Source organism: Crocuta crocuta, unplaced genomic scaffold (genome assembly GCF_008692635.1).
Source record: "Crocuta crocuta isolate KB4526 unplaced genomic scaffold, BGI_CrCroc_1.0 scaffold72, whole genome shotgun sequence".
Classification (NCBI taxonomy): Eukaryota; Metazoa; Chordata; class Mammalia; order Carnivora; family Hyaenidae; genus Crocuta; species Crocuta crocuta.
Genome location: NW_027529427.1, coordinates 9269162 through 9294746, shown reverse-complemented (window position 1 = coordinate 9294746; position 25585 = coordinate 9269162). Strand labels below are relative to the sequence as shown.

At 37.4% G+C, this 25585-nt stretch overlaps 1 protein-coding gene across 1 annotated transcript in view; it reads right to left on the bottom strand.

The window, feature by feature from the left end:
- CECR2 (CECR2 histone acetyl-lysine reader) overlaps positions 1-25585 on the bottom strand; it is a 180054-nt gene that overhangs the window by 21634 nt on the left and 132835 nt on the right. The window contains exons 6-9 of the mRNA XM_077759258.1: positions 23257-23306; positions 22095-22264; positions 15033-15116; positions 4169-4322 (exon numbers count right to left, since the gene is read on the bottom strand). Coding sequence (XP_077615384.1) covers positions 4169-4322; positions 15033-15116; positions 22095-22264; positions 23257-23306 — 458 coding nt within the window. The remainder of the gene's footprint in view (positions 1-4168; positions 4323-15032; positions 15117-22094; positions 22265-23256; positions 23307-25585) is intronic.

Genomic DNA, 25585 nt, shown 5'->3' with positions numbered 1-25585 from the left:
CCTTGAATCTGCTTGTTATTTTCAACAAGGTTACTTTTTCCTTATGTTTCCAGTATCTTCTTTTTTTTTCCTGATAATATTGAATGGATTTCTTTCTTGTCTGCTATAACTACCAACAATTACTCTTCACAGTGTTGCTTCCTTGTTTGCTTTGAAATTCTTATCGTGGATACATCCTTGTCAGGAATTTACTGATGGTTGTCATTTCTGGGGGAGGGGTAGAGCTTCGGTAAACAGGCCACTCCATACCCACAATTCAAACTAATCATCTGCTGACAACTTATCTCTGTTTTTAGTTACCGTAAAGACAATGCCTGATAACTTCCTTTATTTGGCTAAGATTTCAGATATACTCTTTTTTTAAAATTAGGCTTATTTATTTATGTTGAGAGAGATAGAGAGTGTGTGTGGGAGGGACAGGGAAAGAGGGAGAGAGAATCCCAAGCAGGCTCTGTGTTGGCAGCGCAAGCCTGACTGACATAGGGCTTGACCTCATGAAACCATGAGATCATGACCTGAGCTGAAACCATGAGTCAGACACAAACAACTGAGCCACCCAAGTGGCCTCAGATATGCTCTTAAAAAGAGTACTTATACAATGTTAGACAAAATATTATAACAAATATATGTTACAAATAGAATTTCTAGTATTGGATGGCTCAGCTAATTGAGCATCTAGCTTCAGCTCAGGCCATGATTTCACGGTTTTTGAGTTTGAGCCCTACACTGAGCTTGTTGCTGTCAATGCAGATACTGCTTCAGATCCTCTGTCCCTCCCCTGCTCATGCTTTCTTTTTTAAAAATAATTTTTTAAATGTTTTTATTTATAATTGAGAGACAGAGCATGAGCAGGGGAGGGGCAGAAAGAGTCGGAGACACAGAATCTGAAGCAGGTTCCAGACTCTGAGTTGTCAACACAGAGTCCAACATGGGGCCTGAAGTTACAAACCGGGAGATCATGACCTGAGACAAAGCTGGATGCTTAACCGACTGAGCCACCCAGGCACCCCTCATGCTTTCTCTTTGAAAAATAGATAAACATTAAGGAAAATAATGAATTTCTATGTATTTGAGGCAAAAAGAATTTTTAGGTTACATATCAACCATAGCGGAGATGAGAAAGTCTCAATGATGATTGAGATTCAGATTTCCATACTGAATTATTCAACTTGGTATGAATATTTATGTCACAATCCAGTTTTATTTTTTATACAACTATCATACTAATAAAAAGCAGTACATTTATTGTGGCCTTTTCTTCCTTTTGGTTTAATTTTTTTTTTTTAACATTTATTCATTTTTGAAAGAGAGGGAGAGACAGAGTGTAAGCAAGGGTGAGGCATAGAGAGAGGGAGACGCAGAATCTGAAGGAGGCTACAGGCTCTGAGCTGTCGGCACAGAGCCTGATGCGGGGCTCAAACTCACGAACTGTGAGGTCATGACCTGAGCTGGTCAGAAGCTTAACTGACCAAGTTGCCCAGGCGTCCAGTTTAAAAACATTTTAAGAAATAAAAAAATTTACCTTTTAAACCATTTTAAGTGTACAATTCAGTAGTATTAAGTACACTCACAATATTCTGCAACTGTTACCATTTCCAGAACTTTTGCATCATCCTAAATAGAAACTCTGTACCTATTATGAGAACTCCCCATTTCCTTCCTCTTGGCTTATTTTACTTACAATAATATATTCAAGATTCATCCATGTTGTAGACTGTGTCAGAATTTCATTCCTTTTTAAGGATGAATAATAAATCATCATTGGTATAAACCTTACTTTGTTTATCAATTCATGCATTTCTGGACATTTCGGTTCTTTCCATCTTTTGGCTTCTACCTTTTCTTAATCCACGTCTCATTTTTCAAATTTCTTGAAACAAATGAAAGCTATGAGCCCTCTCTTTGGAAATATGTGTTCATGTCATATCACATTAACGTTGCCAGCAACTTCAGGGGATCCCATTCTAGTGACTGCCTGTCAACACTGCTGGGACGACAGGTAGAAAGAAGCATACAACAGACTAAAACTAACTGACAGGTTCTGTGCTCCCTTTACAGAACATTAGTATAAAAGTTTTTCTGTTTTGCTAAGACCTCAGATAAATATTATTCGTTATGGTAAAAGGAACCACATAATGAAATCCTCTTTGAATTTAATGTTACAAAAAGGTTGCTTCTCTGAATTCACTATTATAAACTATAAAATTTTCAGTAAATAAATTCTCAATTAAAAAATCCATTATTCTCTCTTTTTTACTTAGCTTCTAAGAATTCAGGAAAAGTTTAACTATTTTACAGCCTGTAAAAACTCTCTCCATATTTCCCCCATGATTAATTATTAGTTGCGAGCTTGCTGTATGCTGGAGACTACCCAGTTTTTATTTAATCCTTCTGACAAGGTCTGCAAAGCCCTACATAACCTGACCCTTGGTTATCTCTATGAACTCTTTTCCTGCCAAACTTCCCCTGCTTTGCTCGTTTTGATCCAGCACAATGACCTTCTTCCTGCTTATTCCTTCCACAGTGCCTTTGCACTTGCTATTTCCTCTGTGTGCTATGCTCTTCTCCCATTAGGTGTTCATATGGAACCTTCATTCACTTCATTACTACATGCTATATATTCAGAAAGGCCTTTTTAAAAAAGTATATTTATTTTGAGAGAGAGAGAGAGGGAGAGCGAGAGTGGGAGCATATGCGCAAGCAGTGGTGGGGCAAGAGGGAAGGAGTGAGGGAGGGGGGAGGATGAGCGGAAGAGAGAGAGTGAGTGAGCAGAGGAGGGGCAGAGTGAGAGAAGAGAGAGAATCCCAGGCAGGTTTGGCACTGTCAGTGCAGAGCCTGACCCAGGGCTTGATCTCACGACCCTGAGATTACGACCTAAGTTGAAATCAAGAGTAGGATGCTTACCTGACCGATCTACCCAGATGCCCCCAGAGAGGGCTTTCTTGACAATCTAATTTAAATGCCACCTGCATCATGTCACTCTTTATCTCAAAACCTGTTTTTTCTTTAGATCTTTCACTACTATCTACGATTCTACAATACTTGTTTATTGTGTCTTCCTACCACTGAAATATAAGCTCTCTGAAAGGACTATTTTGTTTAATATCTATATTCCTAGAACACCACATGACACAGAACGGGTCCTCCAAAAATATTTGTTGATTTAAAGAACAATCTATAACAGGTATTATTAATCATACAGGCAGAGAAACTAAGCCATAAAAATAGATTTTGAACCTATCTGTATAAAATAAAAGTCAAATGACAATAGTGTAGCCAATAAGAACCTCACTGAAAACTACAGAATCCCCTTAAAAAATATAAAGAAATAAAAGCCACAGTTGCTGTCTCAAGGAATTTAAATCTAGCACTGGAAACAAAACCTATGAAACATTTTATAAGTAGGTTATACTACATATTGTGACACAGGCTAAATTCGTAGATTAAATGTCCTAAGGGTTTTATAATGAAGAAATGATCAAAGTAGGAATGGGGTTAACCTGTGAAGAAACAGAAGGCACCACTTCCTCTTTATGGTAGGAAAAAAGCACTTAATAAAGCCAGAATCCATTAAATTTTACAGCCAAAATTTATTTAAATTCTGAAATGAAACACCGCATTAAAGAGTCAAATACAGGCCATGTGACTTTATTCAAAAATTTAAAATATTCAATACATTTACTTAAAAGAAAAGAAATACTGATCTGTATTCAGCTAAGCCAAATGATCTGTTACCACATGATTTATTAGGTTCAGCTTATAAATACAACTGCTATCTGATACATCTAGGGATAGTCATTATCCCTGGTATTAACTGCAAATTAAAGAAAAATCTCATCAGACCAGACCAACACCTGGACCCAAGTCTGAGAAAACTATTTTGTCCTAATCAAATCAATGGTAATATTCTAAATTTGTATAGTGCCATACTTGAAACTTGGCATCAATATTTTAGAATTGATATTTTACATGAGGAATGTGCATAGATGAGAGAAATGAGCACGAGACTAAAAGGAACACCAAGATTAACAAATACAAGTGCAATAGAAGGAAAGCAAATGCAAGGAGACTGGATCCAAGACAGAGCACAGTTAACAAGACATTTAATAGAAACTGCCAGTGGAGGGTTATTCCCATACCAAATGTACTGCGCAGAGAGCCCACGTACCTTCCACTGCCTTGACCTTTTCCTCCAACTCTCGTTTCCTCTCTTCCTTTAACATCTGCTCCTGCTCCTTCTTCTGCACTGCTAGGAGAATCTGACGTTCTTCTTCCTCCTCTTTGCGCTTCTGTTTTTCTATTCTGGTAAGTACAGGGGTCTCCTGTAAAGAGTCAATCAAGTATACAGAGTCAATACACAATTGTGTAAGATCAGTTCTCTGCTCTAAGATTCAATTTTTCTTCTTTTTTTTTTTTTTTTAATGTTCTATTTATTTCTGAGAGACAGACAACATGAGTAGGGGAGGGTCAGAGAGAGCGGGAGACATAGAATCTGAAACAGGCTTCAGGCTCTGAACTAGCTGTCAGACAGAGCCCGATGCGGGGCTCAAACCCATGAACTGTGAGATCATGATCTGAGCCAAAGTCATACGCTTAACCGACTGAGCCACCCAGGTGCCCCTAAGATTCAACTTTTACTGAATTCAACTTATTTAATAACCAATATTAGATAGGTAGGGAACTTACATCCACAAGTTGATCTTATCTATAGAATAAATGTATGGAGATATACAAAAACATGAACATTACAACACAATGGCGATTTAAAACAAGGTAAACATGTTGGTCTCAACAATCTACATAATTCGTAGTCTTTAGGAGATAATTCTATGAATATGTTGGACCAGAAAAGAGAAAGTGAAACAGTTTGGAGACACCACTTTTACAGATTTACTATTCGAGAAAAGTGACATCTTAAAAGTACTCTCATCTCAATAAACTTTTGAAAGGATGAAAGAACATAGGGTCACAATTTCAACATGTATGACTTTAAAACACTTAACTTTAATACATTACAAATAAAATAATGAATAAAACTGGGGTGCCTGGGTGGCTCAGTCGGTTAAGTGTCCGACTTTGGCTCAGGTCACGATCTCACGGTTTGTGGGTTCGACAGCTGTTGGTGCTGACAGCTTGGAGCCTGCTTCAGATTCTGTGTCTCCCTCTCTCTTTGCCCCTCCCCTGCTCTCTCTCTTAGAAATAAACAAAAATTAAAAAGAAAAGAAAGGACTCTTTAAAAAAATAAAATAAAATAATGAATAAAATCGAGTTTAGTGGGAGGGTCTACCATTTTGCCTTAAGATACAGAAAGGAAGCAACTGTCCAGAAATTCTTAAAATTACTCAGATTGGCTAGCATCTTCTTTGTTTTTCACACAAACAACATTAATACAAATATTTCAGATGGTCACTGAGAAAGTGATTGGCTAAGAAATCTAACAAAAGGGAAAATAGGACCATTACCATCATAATTTATGTAAGTTTTACTCTGTATATTTTCCAATATAACTAGTTCCAAGCCATTCTGTAAACTACAATAGTGAAGCTAGGGCTGAAATTGTTTATTTTCAATTCTTCCTTTGCCTTCTGTGATGATGTGAAAGCTATAACTTTTAAGCAAAATTGTTACTGAAGAGGTAGTAATTGTTCCCTGCATATAGAATTGCAGAGACAAAAAAATAAATCCGTTATCAACAAAGGGAGAATTACAATACCCTCACATAAAAGATAACATAATTATCCCATTTTGGGTAAACCTTAATCAGGAATATGAGGCTTTTCATTACACATCTTTTAGGTAGTAAGAAGACCTAAGAAATCTGCTGTATTGGATAAATTTTCAAAAAGTTGTATGCTATGGACATTACACAAGTGTTCTTTTTAAAGAAGGGAGAAAAGAGATAAATGCATATTGACATTTACAAGTCATTTATAAGTGTTCATTGAACACTGAAAGTGCTCTGATTAAAATTTTGTATTATTTTCTTTATGATCCTTGAAACCAAGTTCAGATTCATATTTGACTCAGAATTCAGAAGTGCTCTTGCCTAGATAGTAGACCTTCCCAAAGTCACTTGACCTTTCAAATTCTATGAGCATGAGTTTGTTACCTACAAGGTAAAAATCCAAAATGAATGAAAAAGGAGAGATGAATATGGAAAAAAAATAACCCCAAAACACCCAAACAAACCAAAAAATAAAAAATTTTTCACATTATCACACATCTAACATTGTAAAATGAAAGAAAGTTCCCTAATATCTTTATCCTCTATAGAAGGCAGATAGTTTAGATACAGTAAATATTTTTTCTGAAATGGAGATGCTACTGAAGAATGCATATCTAGCTATTGCCTCCTAAATGCTAGTTAAGCACCTTCTCTCAATTAAACAAATATCCTGACCCAAACAAGTCCTTAATTATTCCAACCCAGTTGAGAAATTATGATAGAACTATGTAACAAGTCATAACATACCAAAACAAATTGCTTTTGCTCCTTTTAGTTGTATAGACTCCAAGCAGATACTCCTAACAACTGATAGGGTGAGACAAGTGGAGGAGAGAGGAGAACTGAGCCTGGACAAAGGAATTAATTTCATTTGAATAAAACTGTAGTGTTTTCTGTATAATGTATGTGTATCCTGCTTCTTCCTGCCAGGGGTGAGCAGGTGAGAACACGTGAAATATTCTTCCTTCAACCAGTGCAAGGGGATATTAATTAGGGTCAGCATTTTATTAAGGACTAAAGAAATTCAAGCTACTCACTTATGAATGGAAGCATCAAGATAAGAATCACCTGTTAATAAACAGGGGAGGTGTTTCATGTTTGAAGTCAATGGAAGGGGTGAAAAGCGTAAAAAATAGTTAATTAAATAAACCTTAAGAATATCTACAGAATTACATAATTAGTTTTGCAACAAATATGATTATTCTTTAAACATTTTTTTAAATGTTTATTTATTTTTGAGAGAGAGAGAGAGAGAGAGAGCACGAGTGCGCGCGAGCACAGCAGGGGAGAGGCAGAGAGAGAGGGAGACACAAAACCCAAAGCAGGCTCTAGGCTCTGAGCTATAAGCATAGAGTCTGATGTGGGGCTCGAAGCCACGGACTTTGAGATCATGACCCGAGCCGAAGTTGGATGCCTAACCAATTGAGCCACCCAGGCACCTGTAATGTTTGTCTATTTTTAAGGGGGGAAGGGGCAGAGAGTGAGGCAGAAGATCTAAAGCGGGCTCTGTGCCAACAGCAGAGAGCCTGATGTGGGGATTGAACACGTGAACAGGAAGATCATCACCTGAAGTGAAGTTAGACTAACACGTGGACAGATGCTTAACCAACCAAGCTACCCAAGCACCCCAACAATTTATTATTCTTACTATGTAAAGATACCTTACAAATAAATTAACAGCCCCCCCCCTCAAAACAAATGGAACATGAATATCAAGTTCAGAGAAGATAAACCACATCCATGACTAAAAAGAAAACAGCCTTTTCTTTTTATTTTCATATTTAAATTCTATTTTAAATTTACACACAAGGTAGTTAGCATATAGTGCAACAATAATTTCAGGAGTAGATTCCTTAATGTCCCTTATCATTTAGCCCATTGCCCCACCCACAACCCTGTTTGTTCTCCATATTTAAGAGTCTCTTATGTTTTGTCCTCCTCCCTGTTTTTATATTATTTTTGGTTTCCTTCCCTTATGTTCATCTGTTTTATATCTTCCTCATGAGTGAAGTCACACGATATTTGTCTTTTTTTGACTAATTTCACTTAGCATTAATACCCTCTAGTTCCATCCACGTTGTTGCAAATGGCAAAATTTCATTCTTTTTGAATGCTGAGTAATATTCCATATCACACCCACCCACCCACATCTTCTTTATCCATTCAACCGTTGAATAGTGATGCTATAAACATCGGGGTGCATGTGCACCTTCAAAACAGCATACCTGTATCCGTTGGGTAAATACCTAGTAGTGCAATTGCTGGGTTGTAGGATAGTTCTGTTTTTAATTTTATGAGGAGCCTCCATACTGTTTTCCAGAGTGGCTACACCAGTTTGCATTCCTACCAGCAGTGCAAAAGAGATCTCTTTCTCCACAAACTCGCCAACATCTGTCTGTTGCCTAGTTGTTAATGTTAGCCATTCTGACAGGTATGAGGTGATATCTCAATTGTGGTTTTGATTTGTGTTTCCCTGATGATGAGTGATGTTGAGCATCTTTCCATGTGTGGTTTGGCCCTCTGGATGTCTTCTTTGGAGAAGTGTCTATTCATGTCTTTTGCCCATTTCTTCATTGGATTATTTGTTTTGGGGTGTTGAGTTTGATAAGTTCTTTATAGATTTTGGATACTAATCTTTTATCTGATATGTCATTTGCAAATATCTTCTCCCTAAAATAGCCTTTTCACTTATAAAATAGTGAAGGAGGATAAAAGGTGATACATTTGTAAAAATGTGGTAAAATGAATGGTATCAACTTGCTGGAACACAGGTGGTTTGGAGGACAGTTTGGATATAAATATCAAGAAACCTAGGGGCCCCTGGGTGGCTCAGTTGGTTAAGTGTCTAGCTTTGACTCATGTCATGATCTTACAGTTCATGAGTTCGAGTCCCACACAGGGCTCGCTGCTGTCAGCATAGAGCCTACTCCGGATCCTCTGTCTGCCCCTCCCCTGCTTGCACGCACTCTTTTACTCCCTAAGATAAAATGAACATTAAAAAAAAAAAAAAAAGAACCCTAAGCAGAGGTATTACACACTTCTGTGACTACTGTAAAAATGAGACAGGCAGGCAAAGATATTTCTATAAATAGGCTCAACTCAACATTTAAAATGGTGAAAAGTTAAAAATATACTAAATGTCTAATAATAGGTGAAATTATATAGTCATCACCATATATTTCTAAGGAATTTTTAATGATATATGAAAATGCTCACAGTGTTAAATGAAAAACCAAGCCACAAAATAATATTCAATAAGATTCGAGTTTTGGGGTGCCTGAAGGGCTCAGTCAGTTAAGTGACTTCAGCTCAGGTCATGATCTCGCGGTTTTTGAGTTCAAGCCCTTTGTTGGGATCTGGGCCGACAATTCAGAGCCTGGAGCCTGCTTCAGATTTGTCTCCTTTCTCTGCCCCTTTCCCACTCACATCTGTCTCTCTCTTTCTTTCTCTCTCAAACATAAGCATTAAAAAAAAAGTTGCCAGTTTTGTAATAAATGCCTAGAGAAAGGGCCTGAAGCAAAAAGGTAAAGGCATAGTACTGATGATCTGTGAATTGTTAGAGTACTATAGTCTTCTAATGTAGTCCCCCACGTTTTCTATAAAAGTAGGTAAATTCTTCTGGACTTCCCAAGTAAACTGAGGAAATAAACTAGTATTACATATTCTGAAATGATCTATTTTTATTGACTTTTTACTCCCTCTATGTGATCTCTGTTAAAAGTCTAAAATTAAAATATGTTAAAGTACGGGGTGCCTGGGTGGCTCAGTCTGACTTCGGCTCAGGTCATGGTCTCACGGTTTGTGGGTTGGAGCCCCGCATCGGGTTCTGTGCTGACAGCTAGCTCAGAGCCTAGAGCCTGTTTCAGATTCTGTGTCTCCCTTCTCTCTGACCCTCCCCTGCTCACGCTGCCTCTCTCTCTCTCAGAAATAAATAAAACATTAAAAAAAATTATGTTAAAGTGCCCAAAGGTTAGAACTTGATTTTTTTATTTAAAAATTTTTTTAAGTTTATTTATTTTGTGAGAGAGAGATTGTGCACATGAGCAGGGGAGTGGCAGAGACAGAGAGAGGGACCTGAACAGGCTCTGCACTGACAGCAGCAAGCCAGATGTGGGGTTTGACCTCACAAACTGCCAGATCATGACCTGAGCTAAAGTTGGACACTTAACTGATAGAGCCACACAGGTGCCCCAGAACTTGTAGCTTTTAAGATGAGGCACTAGAAACTGATTATACATAGCTTAAGTTATTTTGGTAACAATGAAGCAGGAATCCAAAAGTTTGGGATAATTACAGATGTAAAACATGTTCTGCTAAAAATCAGAGGTACTACATCATTTAAAAACGATGTAAAACTTACTCTCAATAAGTTTTTTATTAAAAATCAAAGAGAAATTCACATGAAATTAACAACTGTGAAGTGTATAACTCAGTGGTATTTAGTGCATTCACTATGTTATGTAACCACCACCTACATTAGGTTGCAAAACATTTTTAGTACCCCAAAAGAAAATTCGGAACCCATTAGCCAGCCAGTTCTTACTCCCTAATCCTCTAGCACCTGGCAACCACTGATCCGCGCTCTCTCTCTCTGTGAATTTCCTTACTCTGAATATGTCACATGACTGGAATTATACAGTATGTATCTATTTAGTTGTTGTTTTCAATGATTTAATGTTTATGCTAAGCACGTAAGATACAATTAACTTAAATTTATAGCATCTTAAAAAAGCTTAGACAAATCAATAGCAAAAAACCCCTATTTTTTTCTTAAAAAAAAAAATAAGCAGAGCCTGAATAGACATTTTTCTTTTTAATGTTTTTTTTTTTTTAATTTATTTCTGAGAGAGTCAGTGTGAGCAGGGGAGGGTCAGAGAGAAGGGAGACACAGAATCTGAAGCAGGCTCCAGGCTTTGAGCTAGCTGTCAGCACAGAGCCTGACGCGAGGCTCCAACCCATGAACTGTGAGATCATGACCTGAGGCAAAGCTGGACGCTAACCCAACTGAGCTACCCAGGTGCCCCAACAGACATTTTTCCAAAGAGGCACAGATAGTCAACAGTTCCATGAAACATTTCTAATCATCAGTGAAATGCAAATCAAAACCACAATGAGATGATATTACTTCACACCTGTTAGAATGGCTATCATTAAAAAGCCAAGAAATGGGGCGCTTGGGTGGCTTAGTCGGTTAGGCGTCCGACTTTCACTTAGGTCATGATCTTGCGGTTTGTGGGTTCGAGCCCCGCGTCGGGCTCTGTGCTGACTGCCAGCTCAGAGCCTGGAGCCTGTTTCAGAGTCTGTCACTCCCTCTCTCTCTGACCCTCCCCTGCTCGCGCTGTCTCTCTCTCTCTCTCCTAGAAATAAATAAAACATTAAAAAAAAATTAAAAAAAAAAAAGCCAAGAAATAACAAGTGTTGGCAAGGATGTGGAGGAAAGGAAACCTCATGCACAGTTGGTTGTAATGTAAATCGGTGTGTGGCTGTGTTTCATCATGTGCTATAATTTCAGCAATTCTTATCTGATGTGAATTATTAACAAGTATTGTTTTATACAAATTGCATCATACACACCTGAAAAAAAAAATCCACGTTGTGAACGAAGAGTCTTTTTAAAAATTTTTGTTCTCCAGGTGTCTGGGTGGCTCGATTAAGTGTCTAACTTTGGCTCAGGTTACGATCTTACCATTCCTGAGTTTTGAGCCAGCATCAGGCTCTGTGCTGGCAGCTCAGAGCCTGGAGCCTGTTTTGGATTCTGTGTCTCCCTCTCCCTCTGCCCCTCCCCGGCTCACGCTCTCAAAACTGAATATTAAAAAACTTAAAAAAATTTTTTTTAACATTTATTCATTTTTGAGAGAGATAGACTGCAAGTGGGGGAGAGGCAGAGAGAGAGAGAGGAAGACACAGAATCCAAAGCAGGCTCTAGGCTCTGAGCCGTCAACACAGAGCCTGATGTGGGGCTCGAACCTACAAGTGGTGAGATCATGACCTGAGCCGAAGTTGGACGTACAACCGACTGGACCACCCAGGAGCCCCTAAAAATAGTTTTTTAAAATTTTTGTTGTTTCCAGCAGTACACCACCCCAAGATAAAGCAAGTATTGATGAAAATACCACTAAGACATGACTCACTGCCTGGAGACACTTTTGGTAATGTTTTAAACTCTAATAGTTTAAACACTGAGTTTAAAGAACAAGTACAACCCAAAGAACAAAAACAAAACAAAACAAAACCTCAACAGTTAAAAAAAATTCTTACACTATTTGGCTCTGCATTTTTTCCCCCTTTTATACGTGGTCAGTTGTGTAGATGGGGTGGGGTCTATGTTGTTTATTTATTATTTATTTTTATTTTTAAATGCTTTATACATAAGAAAGAGACCTGCTAGAATCAAGGGGAGATTTTAATGAGAAGCTAATTAGAAACACCACTCTGAAATCCTCTGAAGTATTATAAATAGAATCTGGTTGAAGCAGTGCCTAGACTCCCCTTCTGTGCTCCCCCCTTACCCAGAGCGCCCTTGCCAACTTTATTTAGTAGCACACTTGAGACCACACCACCACAAAGAGCTCCCTAGTAACAGCAATGTCCAGAGTCTTCTGACAAAAATAACCAATGCAGCTGTAATCCCAGAGTTCAGAAAGACTATCTCCCTTCACTAATATTTTCCCCAGGAGTCACAATTAAAAGACTTTTTGAGACAAAAAGATTGGCCTCCTGGGTAACCAATATAGGTCAGACACCCTGCCTATAAGGCTTTAATGGTCTGATGATTCTCTGTTGCTTAAATAAAAGCACAAAACTCATACCACATGTAAGGTTTTCCCTAGGACACTGGGTACTGCAGCAGATATTCAGGAGCTCTACAATTCCATGGTTAGTTGCATCTAAAACTAAAGATAACAGAAAAAAAACAAACCCTATGAAGAATAACTAAAAAGAAATTTTAGTGTTTAAAGCTAAACTTTGCTTAAGCTATGAAAAACCTTATGGTCTGTATTCAGATTACTATGTTATGTGAAATGTACATTAGGGCAGTTAGGACTCAGTCCAGGGGCAATGAACAGAAAATAAAATACAAAAGAGAACGTTCAAAGAGGTGTTAACTGTTACGGTATTGAAGAAAGTGGAGAGGACACAAAAAACAAAAGGAGCTAGAAAACCATTTGAGAACTATGGGTGGCTACCAATTACCAAAAGCCATTTTGAAACTAATGATGCCATAAGAAAGAAGAGACTGGGGAGATTGAAGTCAGTCATGACAGAATTGCCAATCATTAAAAGTTGGGCATTTATCTACTGGCAAGAACACATCTATGAGCTGAAAAAGAGAAAGGATAAATGCAAATGTATTTAACTAAATAGAAGTTTATAAATTTAAGTATAAATTTCCTCCTTTTAGGCTCAAGGTAGAATATATTAGATGATGACAAGACCTCTGTAAAACACGATTGTGCTGTTACCTCAATTTAAAAGTCATGAAAACATTAGTCTGAGGCAGTAAGAAGGCTCTATACTTTCTAAGACCACTAAACTATGCAATATTCAACAAGACATATGCTAAAAGGCGTTTAAAAATTTAAAAGTATAGAGAATGTAAGAACTGACTGGCACAGGGTCTGGATTTGAGAGTGAAATTAGCAACAGAGAAAAACCTCTGGTAAAAGAATGAGGAAATGGAGGTTTCAGAGGACTGAGGGTTCTTTCACTGTGTCTGTCTCTCCGTAAATTCCACTCTCATATTGGACTTCCAGCATCAAATGTATCACCACTTGCACTCTAGTTGCTTTGGCTCCACTCCTTTACCACCTTGACAGTTTTTAAATTTCAGTAAATGTAAGTATCAACTCTGTCCCTTCCTAAAAGCATGATGCTAAAGTCACTTAACTACTCTAAACTATGTTACAAAATGAAAATGCCCAAACATAGCTAGCTTCTGGATGTGGGGAAACCCTTTTTTTAAAAATACATTAGTTGCTGCCCCGAACAGTGTGTCTTCATTAGATCTCCACTCCCACCTGATGCCCTATCTATCTTCAGAGGATAGAAGAACATCCAATGTGAACACCTAACATTTTTCTGAACCACAAAAGTTTGTGTCTTTAACTTTGGAGAAATGGGAGCAACTCCATGGCAAGGCCCTGCCTCTTAGGCACTTCATCTTACCGAAGTCAGTGACATGCACTCTCTTTCTCATTCATGGACATCTTTCATGCCCATGCTACATCTCAATTTAAAAAAAAGGAAGATGCCAAAAGCTCTTCTCAATTTTGCTTCCTCTTTACTTTTTCATGATTTGTTTTCTTTCCCTGTCATAGTTCTTAAAACAACAAATACCATGATAATGAGAACTCATCTCTTATTCACAGTACTTAATCTCTTGCAACTTGACCCCTATATCAACTAACGACCCTCGCCTGCCACTCCCCCACCTCCATCATTTCCTCCATTTAANATCATGACCTGAGCCAAAGTCGGACACTTAACTGACTGAGCCACCCAGGCACCCCTCATTTCCTCCATTTTAGACCTACATTTCCAATAGCAGGGATTCCACTGGTCTTTCCTACTGGAAGTATACTGATAATGGAGTTCTTACTTTCCAGTTTTTCCTTCAAATATCATTTATCACGGTGTGACCAGAGAGGTACATTCCTAAAACAAAGATCTAATGTCATAACCTTACTAACTACTGCCTGTCTATTGAAAATAGAAGCTTGATAGTCAAGGGACTCCAAAGTTTCATCCTTTTGGCATTTTCTTCCACTGTATATGACAAAAAGCACTTATATGCCAGACACAACCAATTATATATTGTTCTTTGACCACATTTATATATTATCAAGACTCTGTACTTGTTTATATTACTGTTGTATATTACTCTTCTGCCCCCACTGTCCACCATCAAAACCTTAGTCATTCTCCAAGATTCAGGGAAAATATAGTTTTGTTTGCTCCAACTCCCCTTTCTTTGTCCACCACTAATTTCTTCCATTTTTGCATTCATGAGCTTCTACTACATAGGTATTTATTATAGGACTTATCATTTTGACCTATATTAGATATGGATATATTTATCATCGCTGGAGGTTGTTAAGATCCAAAAGAGTGCAATGTCATATCTTACTTTTTAAATTCTTTCTCTTTCTAAAAATGCATCTTATGTATAAGAACACTTCATAAAGGTCTGAGATTTAAAAATTGAGGTAAAGGTAAATTAAAAAGGAGGAATAACAGAAGTACCTCAAATAAAAATGGAATAATGCTTTTGAACACTTAAAACTTCTCTCTACTCTCACAGACTCACCTCTTGCTTGATGGATTTGATGGACAGGTGGTCAGACATCCACCTAGGTTGCAACTCTGCCTTTGTGCGCTGTGGACGCTTTCCCTATAGTTAGAAGTGAGGAAAAGAAAGGAAAAGACAGATTAGAGTGTTCTCAGCTACTGCTACTGCTGCTGCCAGGATTAGAGTGGCCTTTAAGGCACATGGTATCTCATCTAAGATAAGAGTCAAAGGTATCCTTTGGAGAGTCAGTAAAAATGACTATTCAATTCCACAAGGTACCAAGCCAGTTTATTTTCTTAAAACAAACAAACAAATAAAACCAGAAAACTATAGACACCAAGTGTCTCCTCTATCAATCTTTATCACTGGCAAGAAACTCTTTTAACTATTTAAACATTAAAAAAATGTTTTGTTTCAAATTATTAAGAGAAAGCCATGTTTTACCACCTTTCACTGAAGGGAATGGCTCTGAAAGGGGGCATTATGAGCAGCTGGAGGCAGAACTCCCCTTAAGAGGCAGCTCAGTGGCAGCAGTGAGAAGTGAGAGTGGCTGCCTAGGTGGAGAACCAAAGTAGCAAGACAGAAGTGGGGAAAAAGACTCAGAGACCAGAAATCAGAGAGCTTGCCTGAGATGATTAGAGACTTGACAAATTTTTAGAGCTTGAAGCAATCACTATAGGACATTTCAAGATAGGAGTCTTGAAACTTATCTAATGATAGGTATTTATCTAAGGTCAGCATAAGTTTTGGAATTTCTGTGAAATGAGCCCCATAGCTTTGCCAATGTAACCTACATTGAGGTGGTAAGGAAAGGCTCTGCAGTTAAGATGAGTAATTTCGTGGCTTCAGTACCAGTATCAGCATTACCCAGGTTTGGATCTGGTATTGCTTAATCCACAGTCTTGAGAGTTGAAGAATCAATGAGGTAAAGGTGCAAAGGATAGAAAAAAAAGTCGGCGACAAAAAGGTGTGGTTTATATAATGTAAATATACTACAAAGCAATTGTGGTAGATTTAAAGAGAAGCTTTAGAAAGCTTTCCTGTTAGGAGAATAACCAGGCCTTAGTACAAATGTAATCTAACTGTCAAAGTGTCTCAACCCTCTTTTTCACAAAAGCTACCACAGCAGTTTCTTCAAATATGCCTATGAGCAACTTCTTTATAAGCTTGAAGACCCCAAGAGGAAGAGCTTTTCAATTTTAAGTAAATGATTATTTAAAAAAAATAATTTACCATGGAACTCTTTCAAAGGGTTTGTGTGAATTTACCGTGCTAGCAGCAAGAGGCCAATACCAACTTGACTCCAAACTTTGCCAAATCAAACAAAAGTTACTAATGTAGAGAGTGGTAGTCTTGATACAGAAGATGAACTTATATTCCTACAACTTTACTATACTCTTTTGTGTGAATTATCCATATTCTAAGTCAATTCATTTGTTAAAGACCTAATGTTTATAAGCTGTTTAAATATTACTGCCTGTAATATTAGTTAACAAATACTTTTACTAGCTTACATCTTTTATTTAAATCTTACCATAAGAGCTTAATTTTTATATGGACAAAGCAAGCTTTGTTTCTTTTATTATTTCAATATTTAGAGGACTATTTATTTGATGTGCTTTAACTTTCTTCAGACTTGCATTTATTTTGATAAGATTTAGTTTTCTACCAAGGTTTCTCATCAGTTATCTACAACCATAAACAATGGGTAGGACCAAGTGCCTACTAGAAGCTGAGTACTATGCCAGGTATACTGAAGTGGTTTCTTTTGTTTAATTCCCTTAGAACCTTCTGTGAAGTTGGAGCTTTCATTTTACTAACCAAAAATAAAAATTTAGAGATATCAAGTAACTCATCCAAAGGGATAACTAGAAAAGGGAAGCACCATTATTCAATGAAGTTTGAAAGAAAAGCTCTGGACTCCTGCTACACCATATTAACTTTTGTCCACTGTCCTAGCTGTTCTTAGCTTTTACATACTGTGAGATCATGACCTGAGCCAATATCAAGAGTCAGATGCTTAACTAACTGAGCTGTGTCATCCAGGTGCCCCTATACTGTATTTCATATATAATGGTGTGTCTATGATCACATTATGTTCTACTGATAATATGTTTCAATTGTCCCATTTGAATGACTGACATTTTTCATTATTAGAAAAAGAAAATCTCTCTTGGCCAATTAGGATGGGTAGTGGTAGGGTAATATAGTTAAAGCAAGGAATTTAAAAAATGCATATACTTCAAGCATGTATTTTAACTTAATGTATAAATGTATTGCCATTCACCAATCATACGATGCAATATTCCATCGAGAGGGATTTCCTATGAGTCAGTCATATAAATTAACTGCTTAAACCATTATCTGCCTTACCAGCTTTGCTGAAGTGAAAATAAGATGTTAACGAGACTGGATTTGTAATCCAAATGCAGAAACCTTAGGATTTTAATGATTTTTGTCCCATTCAGTCTTTTACTGCTTTGCTCTAATTTGAGAATTCATTTTTTATTTTTTATTTTCAAAGAAAACTCTACACCCAACATGGGGCTTGAACTCACAACCCTGAGATTAAGAGTCACATGCTCTCCTCACTGAGCCATCTAGGTGCATCACCCGGTGAGTCAATTTTTTTTAATGTTTATTATTTATTTTTTGAGAGGGAGAAAAAGAGAGAGTGAGCAGGGCAGGAGCTGAGGGAGGGAGATACAGAACTCAAAGCAGGCTCTAGGCTTTGAGCTGTCAGCACAAAGCCCAACGTGGGGCTCAAACCCACAAACTATGAGATCATGAGCTGAGCCAAAGTCAGACCCTTAACTAAGCCACCCAGGTGCCCCTACAGAGTCAACTTTTGAAAGCAACTCATATTCAGTAATTTTTAATGGAAAATTTTCCAAGAAATTTTTGTGCTCCTATTTTACTGGCTTCATAATATTTACTTGTGTAACTACTGTAACAAGTACAATAGACACAAACAAGTTTGTAAAAATATTACAAATGTTGATGAATATAGGTCTTAAATGCTAAATGCCAAGGCACCTGGGTGGCTCAGTTGGTTGAGCATCTGACTTTGGCTCAGGTCATGATTTCACAGTTGCTGAGTTCAAGGCTCACATCAGGACTTGACTGTCAGCTTAGAGCCTGCCTCTGATCCTGTCCACCTTTCTCTGCCCATCTCCCATCTGCTGTCTGTCTCTCTTGCTCTCTCTTTCAAAAGTAAATAAACAATGCTAAACACCAAGTTCAGCAAAGACTGTGAAGATTGGAACATTTGTACTGCCTTGAGTAAATCATTTATGATAAGCAGGTCTATTAAATGAAGGCTCCTTCAGAATGCTTCCAATATGCTGATTTATGCGATAATACATACATATGCTAGTCATCCATCTCTGATACCACTCCTACTTTACAATACTTTTTATCCACCTGTTATTTTGGAGGTAAATTTTTATCTTGGGATTTGGCTAAGGGTAAAAATAAATCTCAATTTATCTTGGTGAATATTGATATCTAAACTTATCTCTCTGGGGTGCCTGGGTGACTCAGTTGGTTAAGCCTCCAACTCTCAGTATCGGCTCAGGTCAAGATCTCACGGTTTCGTCGGTTCAAGCTCTGCATCGGGCTCCACACTGACAGTGCAGAGCCTGCTTGGTATTCTCTCTCTCTCCCTCTCTCTGACTCTCCCCCAACTTGCTCTCTCTCAAAATAAATAAATAAATAAACTTAATAAAAAAAATCTTTCCTTCTAGGAACAGAGATCTTGACATACATGAGATTTAAAAAATATGTATCTACTAACAGTTTTGTAGTAGCTTTTTCTTATCAGCTATGTACGACTCAAGTTAATTTCACAGCAAAATTTGTTTGGTTGCGACTCTAAGTGGGATTTTTTTCAGTGATCTTTAAATTTCAGTATGCATAATAATCACCTGAGAGCATCTACAAGTGCATATTAACAGATAACTAACTTCTAATTAATAGACTTCTAAGCAGATTCACCATATTCTTCCAGGCAAAATATTTTGCCTCTGACTCTTTTGTCTGTATCATTATACTGGATAAAACTTCCAAGACAATCTTACCAATATTAGAACTTAGGAATTATTAGGAACAAAATAATTCCTATTCTTTTGGTGAAGAGATGGTTTTTACTTGTTAGTCTTAAGGACTTGACATTTATATTACTGAATGAAGAGGGTGTGTTTAATTATATGAGGAATAAGAATCTAAGATATCTATATCTCAATGAAAAGGGTAGCTAACTATTTCTTTCATCATTCTGAAATGTTTAGAAGTTACTATTTTTTAAGAGTTTAGAAAAATTTACCTGTGAATAAATTCAAATGATTCTGGAGCTTTTGATGGGAAACCCTTTGTGACAATTCTTTTCCCCTAATAACTGTATGTTAAGACTTTTCATTAAAAAATTTTTTTAAATGTTTAGTTTTGAGAGAGAAAGAGAAAGTGGACAAGCGCAGGAAAAGGACAGAGAGACGGGGAGACAGAGAATCTGAAGCAGGCTCCAGGCTGAGCTATCAGCACAAAGCCTGACACAGGGCTTGAAGTTGTGAACCACAACATCATGACCCAAGCTGAAGTTGGATGCTTAACTGAGTGAGCCACCCACCCAGGTGCTCCTAAGATTTTTCTACTGCACAATTTAGGTTCTCTTATTTTTTAATCAATATCCTATTTTACTGAGGTTTGCAAATTTAGAGCATTATACACCTTTCAAAATACCAATTGTTATTATTTGGCTTATAATTTCATGTTTCTTGAGAATTATAATTAAGGTTTATCTTATTTTTAAGTTTTTCTTCTCATGCAAAGAATAACATTTGAAATTTTTTCCATCAAAACCATTAATTTTATGCTTGTAAGTTTTTTCCTTAGTTCACCTATCCAAAAAAAATCATAGGTTGAATACTCCATTAAAAAAAGCAGAAATTAGAGGAGCCCTTAGCTGGCTCAGCTAGTAGAATGTATGACTCCTTATCTTGGACATATTGAACATATTAGATATAGAGATTACATTTAAAAAAAAGGCAAAAATTACATAAAAAGGATTAAGCAGAGTAGGTATATGCCTTAGTGATGATTTAATGTGCCATCATTAGTCATATCAAGAAAGATATATATATATATATAGTCATGTAAAGTTATAAAACCATCTCCATATAACAGTTACTTTAAGAAAATTACATTAAGGATGCCTGGGAGGCTCAGTTGGTTAAGCATCTCACTCTTGATTTTGGCGCAGGTCATGGTCTCAAGGTCATGAGACTAAGCTTTGTGTTGGCATTTCTGAGCTCAAAGCCTGCTTGGGATTTTCTCTCTCTCACTCCTCCTCTTTCACTTGCTTTCACAATTGCTCTTGCTCTCTCTCAAAAAATAAATAAACTTAATAAAAAAAGGAAAATTAGATTATGTGTTTCAATTCCTGGAAAAATTGTCATGGTGGGTCAATTAAGCAGATCACAAACTTAAGTATAATTATAGTATATGGAATTAAGTATGGTGATGGGGAAATGGAGACTTTTTTTTTTTGCTCATCAATGAAAATGTAATTAATGAAGCACTCTATAAGATCCTACCATTAGAGAAAGGTGACTTTCTACAATTTTCCTTTTAAAGCACCAACCTACTTAAAAGTTAGAGATATCACTGGATTCACAGCAAATTAATATACTTCTCCTCTGTTTTTCCTGGAAGTACTACAGCAATTAATTTATTCTTTCTCTTCAGATTTCAGTGGCAAGGGGGTCAAAATTTTCTGACTTCTATGAACATGTGCAACAGTCAGAAGTATTATAATTACTGAAATGAAATAGGCAAAGTGAATGATTCTTGAGCATTCACCATGGAAAAGGCTTTACATTAGGTGTTGTGGGGTTTAAAACAATAAGATATGATGCCTAATCAAAAAAAGCTTAAACAATTCAAAATAGAATTAAGTCACGAGAAAACATGTTAGGTAAGGGCACCTAGGTGGCTCAGTGGGTTGAGCATGTGACTTCAACTCAAGTCATGATCTCACGATTTGTGGATTCGAGCCCCGTGTCAGGCTATGCACTGACAGCATGGAGCTTGCTTTGGATCCTCTCTCTCTCTCTTTCTCTCTCTCTCTGTCCCTCCCCGACTCGTCCTTGCTCTCTCTCAAAAACACATAAACGTTAAAAAAAAAAAAAACATACTGGGGGAGAAAATCCTAAAATTGGGAGAAAAGGGAGAGCTTTTGAGGGGGTAGTATTCAAACAGGCAGGAAAGCAGAAGGAGAAAGATACTTGAAAAAAGGCACACATGAGGGTGTATACACATGAAAATACAGAAAGTGTGGTTTATGGAACTATAATGTGAAATGGGAGAAAGCGTCACACGGAGCTCACGTGGAGCCAGCAGAGCAGCCCTGGAGTTACAAAGACAAATACTCTTCAGAGCTTGCTGCTCAGTGGGAGAGAGAGGATTTCCCTCCCCGCCAAAAGTAGCATATATACAGAAGTATGCACAGGCTGACAGGAGATTCCCTTGGGGGCTCAGGGAACATTTTCTGAGGAATATTATAGGAGAAGGAAAGTTGGTACCAGACTATGAAAAGCCATCCTAAGTACTAGGGAATGGGAGTCTCTGAGGATTTTGTGGGGTAAGGAGAATATTGGATGATCCACCGTGAAGGACAGTGGGTGGCATGAGGTCCCTTTTTAACATTCCACATCAAAGTGAAGGCTTGTACCACTTCCAGGAGACAGTAGAAATGCATTTAAAACTTAATGAATCATCCTTTTTTTAAAAAAACTTTTTAAATGTTTATTTATTTGAGAGAGAGAGAGAGAGAGAGAGAACAGAATATGAATGGGGGAGGAGCAGAGAGAAAGGGAGACAGAATCTGAAGCAGGCTCCAGGCTCTGAGCTGTTAGTACAGAGCCCGACATGGGGCTTAAACTCACAAACCACGAGATTATGACCTGAGCTGAAGTCGGAGGATGCTTAACCGACTAAGCCACCCAGGTGGTGCCCGTGAATCATCCATTAAATAATGCAGCTGTATAGCTACTAAACAGGGGGAGGAACCACCTGTTTGCATACCTTTTGGGCAATCATGTTGCAGATCTCGGGCAAGAAGTCCTCGCTGAGGAGCTTATAGAGCTGCCGTTCTCGAAGGGAGGTTCTCTCCCGAAAACTCTCAGTGACCTGTCTCCATTCTTCTTCTGTTTGGCACAGGAGCCACCAGGTGCCTTGCCCTGGCCCTTGGGACCCTAAAAAAGAAAGGATAGATTCATTAGATAGATCCCACTAGGACCTATTTCCTAATTTCTTCTCAAATTCATTTCTACCCTGGGTCATGAACAAAACCAGGAAATTAAAAAAAATTTTTTTCCAAAAAGGATTTTAATTTAAAAAGTTGATAATGTACAATTTTGATTTTCCTATTACTAACACCATTTATACCTCAAAGTATTGTGACCTTTGTAACTACAGATTTTAATATCTTAGAAATGCTTAACTATACTTACTTTTCTATTCAAAAGGTTTTGGTTTGATCTTTTGCAGTCTTCCTATTTCATTTATGTTGATATACTGTATATAAACTGATACTCCTCTCCCATTCCGTTTTAGGCAATTTGGATTACAAAACTGAAATCTGGTTAGGAATCCAATACAATCTCTTACACAGCATTTTATATTAAAAAGATAGCTTTTTGAGAAGTTGCTCATTTATCCAAATGTTAATGGTGCCCATTAATTACTGTGCCCAGGTTAGAAGGCACAAGTGAAAATCTGAAGTTATCCATTAAATGGAGAGATTGGCAAAGGTAAATGTGAGGAAGACAGAACTGAAGAAGGGCAAGGAGGCCAGTTAGAAGGCTACTGCAATAATCTTAACTGCTCTGCATGACTCTGGAAAATGAGCTGCCATCATAATATAAATCAATCATATTTTCTTAACCTTTTCTATTTATTTACTTTTTTTATCTTAGAGAGAAAGAGAGCATGAGTGCAGGAGAGATGCATGCGTGGGTGGGAAGGGTGACGGGGTGGAGTGGGGGGCGGAGGGAGAGACAGACAGACAGATAGACAGACAGACACTCCTTAAGCAGGCTCTATGTTCAGTATATAGCCTGACACAGGGTTGGATTCCACAACCCTATGATGGTGACCTGAGCTGAAATCAAGAGTCAGATGCTTAACCAAACGAGCCACCACTCAGGTGCCTCAATCTTTTCTAAACTCTAACAAAAGTTATTACCATTTCTTGTCTGTAGCTCGGATGCCAAGGAGTTTTCTTCCTGCTTTTCACTGAAACACAGGAAAAGGAGGCACCAATTAAAATAAAGACATGTTCAAAATTGTTCTGTGCTGCCCCAGTTAAGTTAGATTCAATTAATGTAATACAAGGGTGTGTGTGGGACAAAGGGGACAAAGTCAGAAGGAGGAATGACCCTACTGAATAAATGAATACCAGGATGTTGGTGTGTGGGTACTGAAGGGAAAGAATGATGTAGAGAAACCCAGTTTAATAGTAATACCCTATGCATAGGAAAATATTAGGTTTTAAAACATTGTTATGGAAGTCAAACAGAAGAGTTAAGTGTTAACAGTTAAATGTCTCCCTATCTGTCCTGCTCTAAACTATAGAGATTCTAATGTCTTCCTCCCTGATCAAGGCTACACTGAAGGAAAGCATGTTTAATTTAACCTTATATAAGGTAGAGATTAAGAACACAGGCTCTAGGGGCGCCTGGGTGGCTTAGTCGGTTAATCGTCCGACTTTCGCTTAGGTCATGATCTCGCGGTTCGTGGGTTCGAGCCCCGCGTCAGGCTCTGTGCTGACTGCCAGCTCAGAGCCTGGAGCCTGTTTCAGTCTGTGACTCCCTCTCTCTCTGACCCTCCCCTGCTTACGCTGTCTCTCTCTCTCCTAGAAATAAATAAAACATTAAAAAAAAAAAAAAAAAAACACAGGCTCTAAAGTCAGACTGCCCCCATTCAAGACTTGCCGCTTACCATGTGACCTCAGGGAAGTTAATTAACTTTCCTTAAAATGGTCTACACATAATGCGTACATCACAGGGATGTTGGAGATTAAATTATTAAATTCAGAAGTGTTCAGTGCAATAGTGTTAAGTATCATCATCATTTGTATCCCTGAATCATGTAGGTCATTCTCTGTGGACTTCTGTTTGTTTTCAATTATCTATAGCAGTGCTGTTCCACAGAACTTTCTGTGAAAATGAAAATGTTCTATATTTTCGCTGTCCAGTATGGTAGCCATGAGCCACATGTGGTTACTGGGTACTTGAAATGTATGTAGCTGGTATGACTGAGGAACTTAATTTTAAATTTTACTTAATTTAAAAATATATAAATACTGTACTGCATACAGAGCTCTAAAGAATAAAATCACCAGCAGAGGGTAGCACAATTCCACATATGCATGTTAAAATGATTCTAAATTCCTCATGGTAAGACACCTTAATTGTTTGTTCTGAACAGGGTAATGGAGATAGGTAAAAAACAGCTTTCTGAATCCATAAGAAAGTCTAGAACGCTAACAAAATCCTGAAATCGTACGTCATGTGTATAGAACACAATTATAAAACATTTCTCACAAAACCAATAGGAGGAAAGCTAGGTAGGCTCTGTAATCAAATTCCTCGAAAGTTAAGTGGAACACTCATTCTTAAGTTAAAAAAATTGAATTCTGATTGATTTATTCATAATGATTTCTAGAAATAACTACTTCTTAGTATTTATTAGTTAATAAGCAACAAAGAGAAATCTGGCCTACTTCAAGCATTTAGATTATTTAGTAGTTCTACAACTTAGAGGAAATAAGTGGTTTGTCCTCTGTTATTAGAATTTTTAAGAATATAACTTAACTTCCTTTGGTATATAATGATAGATCTGATCCTTAAAGAAAGCGTATTTACACAGTACTGGCCAGATTTTAAAAATTCTTACATTAAAATTCACATGGTAAAATTTCCTAAAAGATCATGCTGTATAAAATAAAATTTCCCAAATGTAACAATCTGTTTCCTTGCTAAATTTAAGATCCTACCTGTACTTTATTGTAGGAAATTGTATTCTAAACACAATAAAGCATATTTGCTACTAAAATCTTCTTAGAGGGAAATAATTAACTCCTAAGCTTATACATGCTATATAAGCCTATTAAATGCTGATTATCAGTCAACAGTTAATCAGAATTAACTAGCTCTACACTCTTATAAAAAAAATGTGTGGCACAACCAATTTTGAAAGTTAATACATATTGATCCCTTTCTGTGGGTCATGCATGGTTTTCAGTCATTTATACTGTTACGTTCATTATCCTGTTCAATTTAATCCTTATTATTTTACTGTCCAATAAAAGAATAGGCTTAGAGAGGGTAGTTCATGCAGCTAGGGAAGCCCTAGTGCACACCTGGTAATTTCATGAAGATTCATTCTGACCCAAGTCTCAATAATCTAAGTCCCATACCCTTTTCATGGCACAAAGGAAAATCAAGGATCAACAAGTGAATTAAGAATTAAGTGAATTAAGGTCCCTTCTAGTGTGTGGGTTTATGACAGTC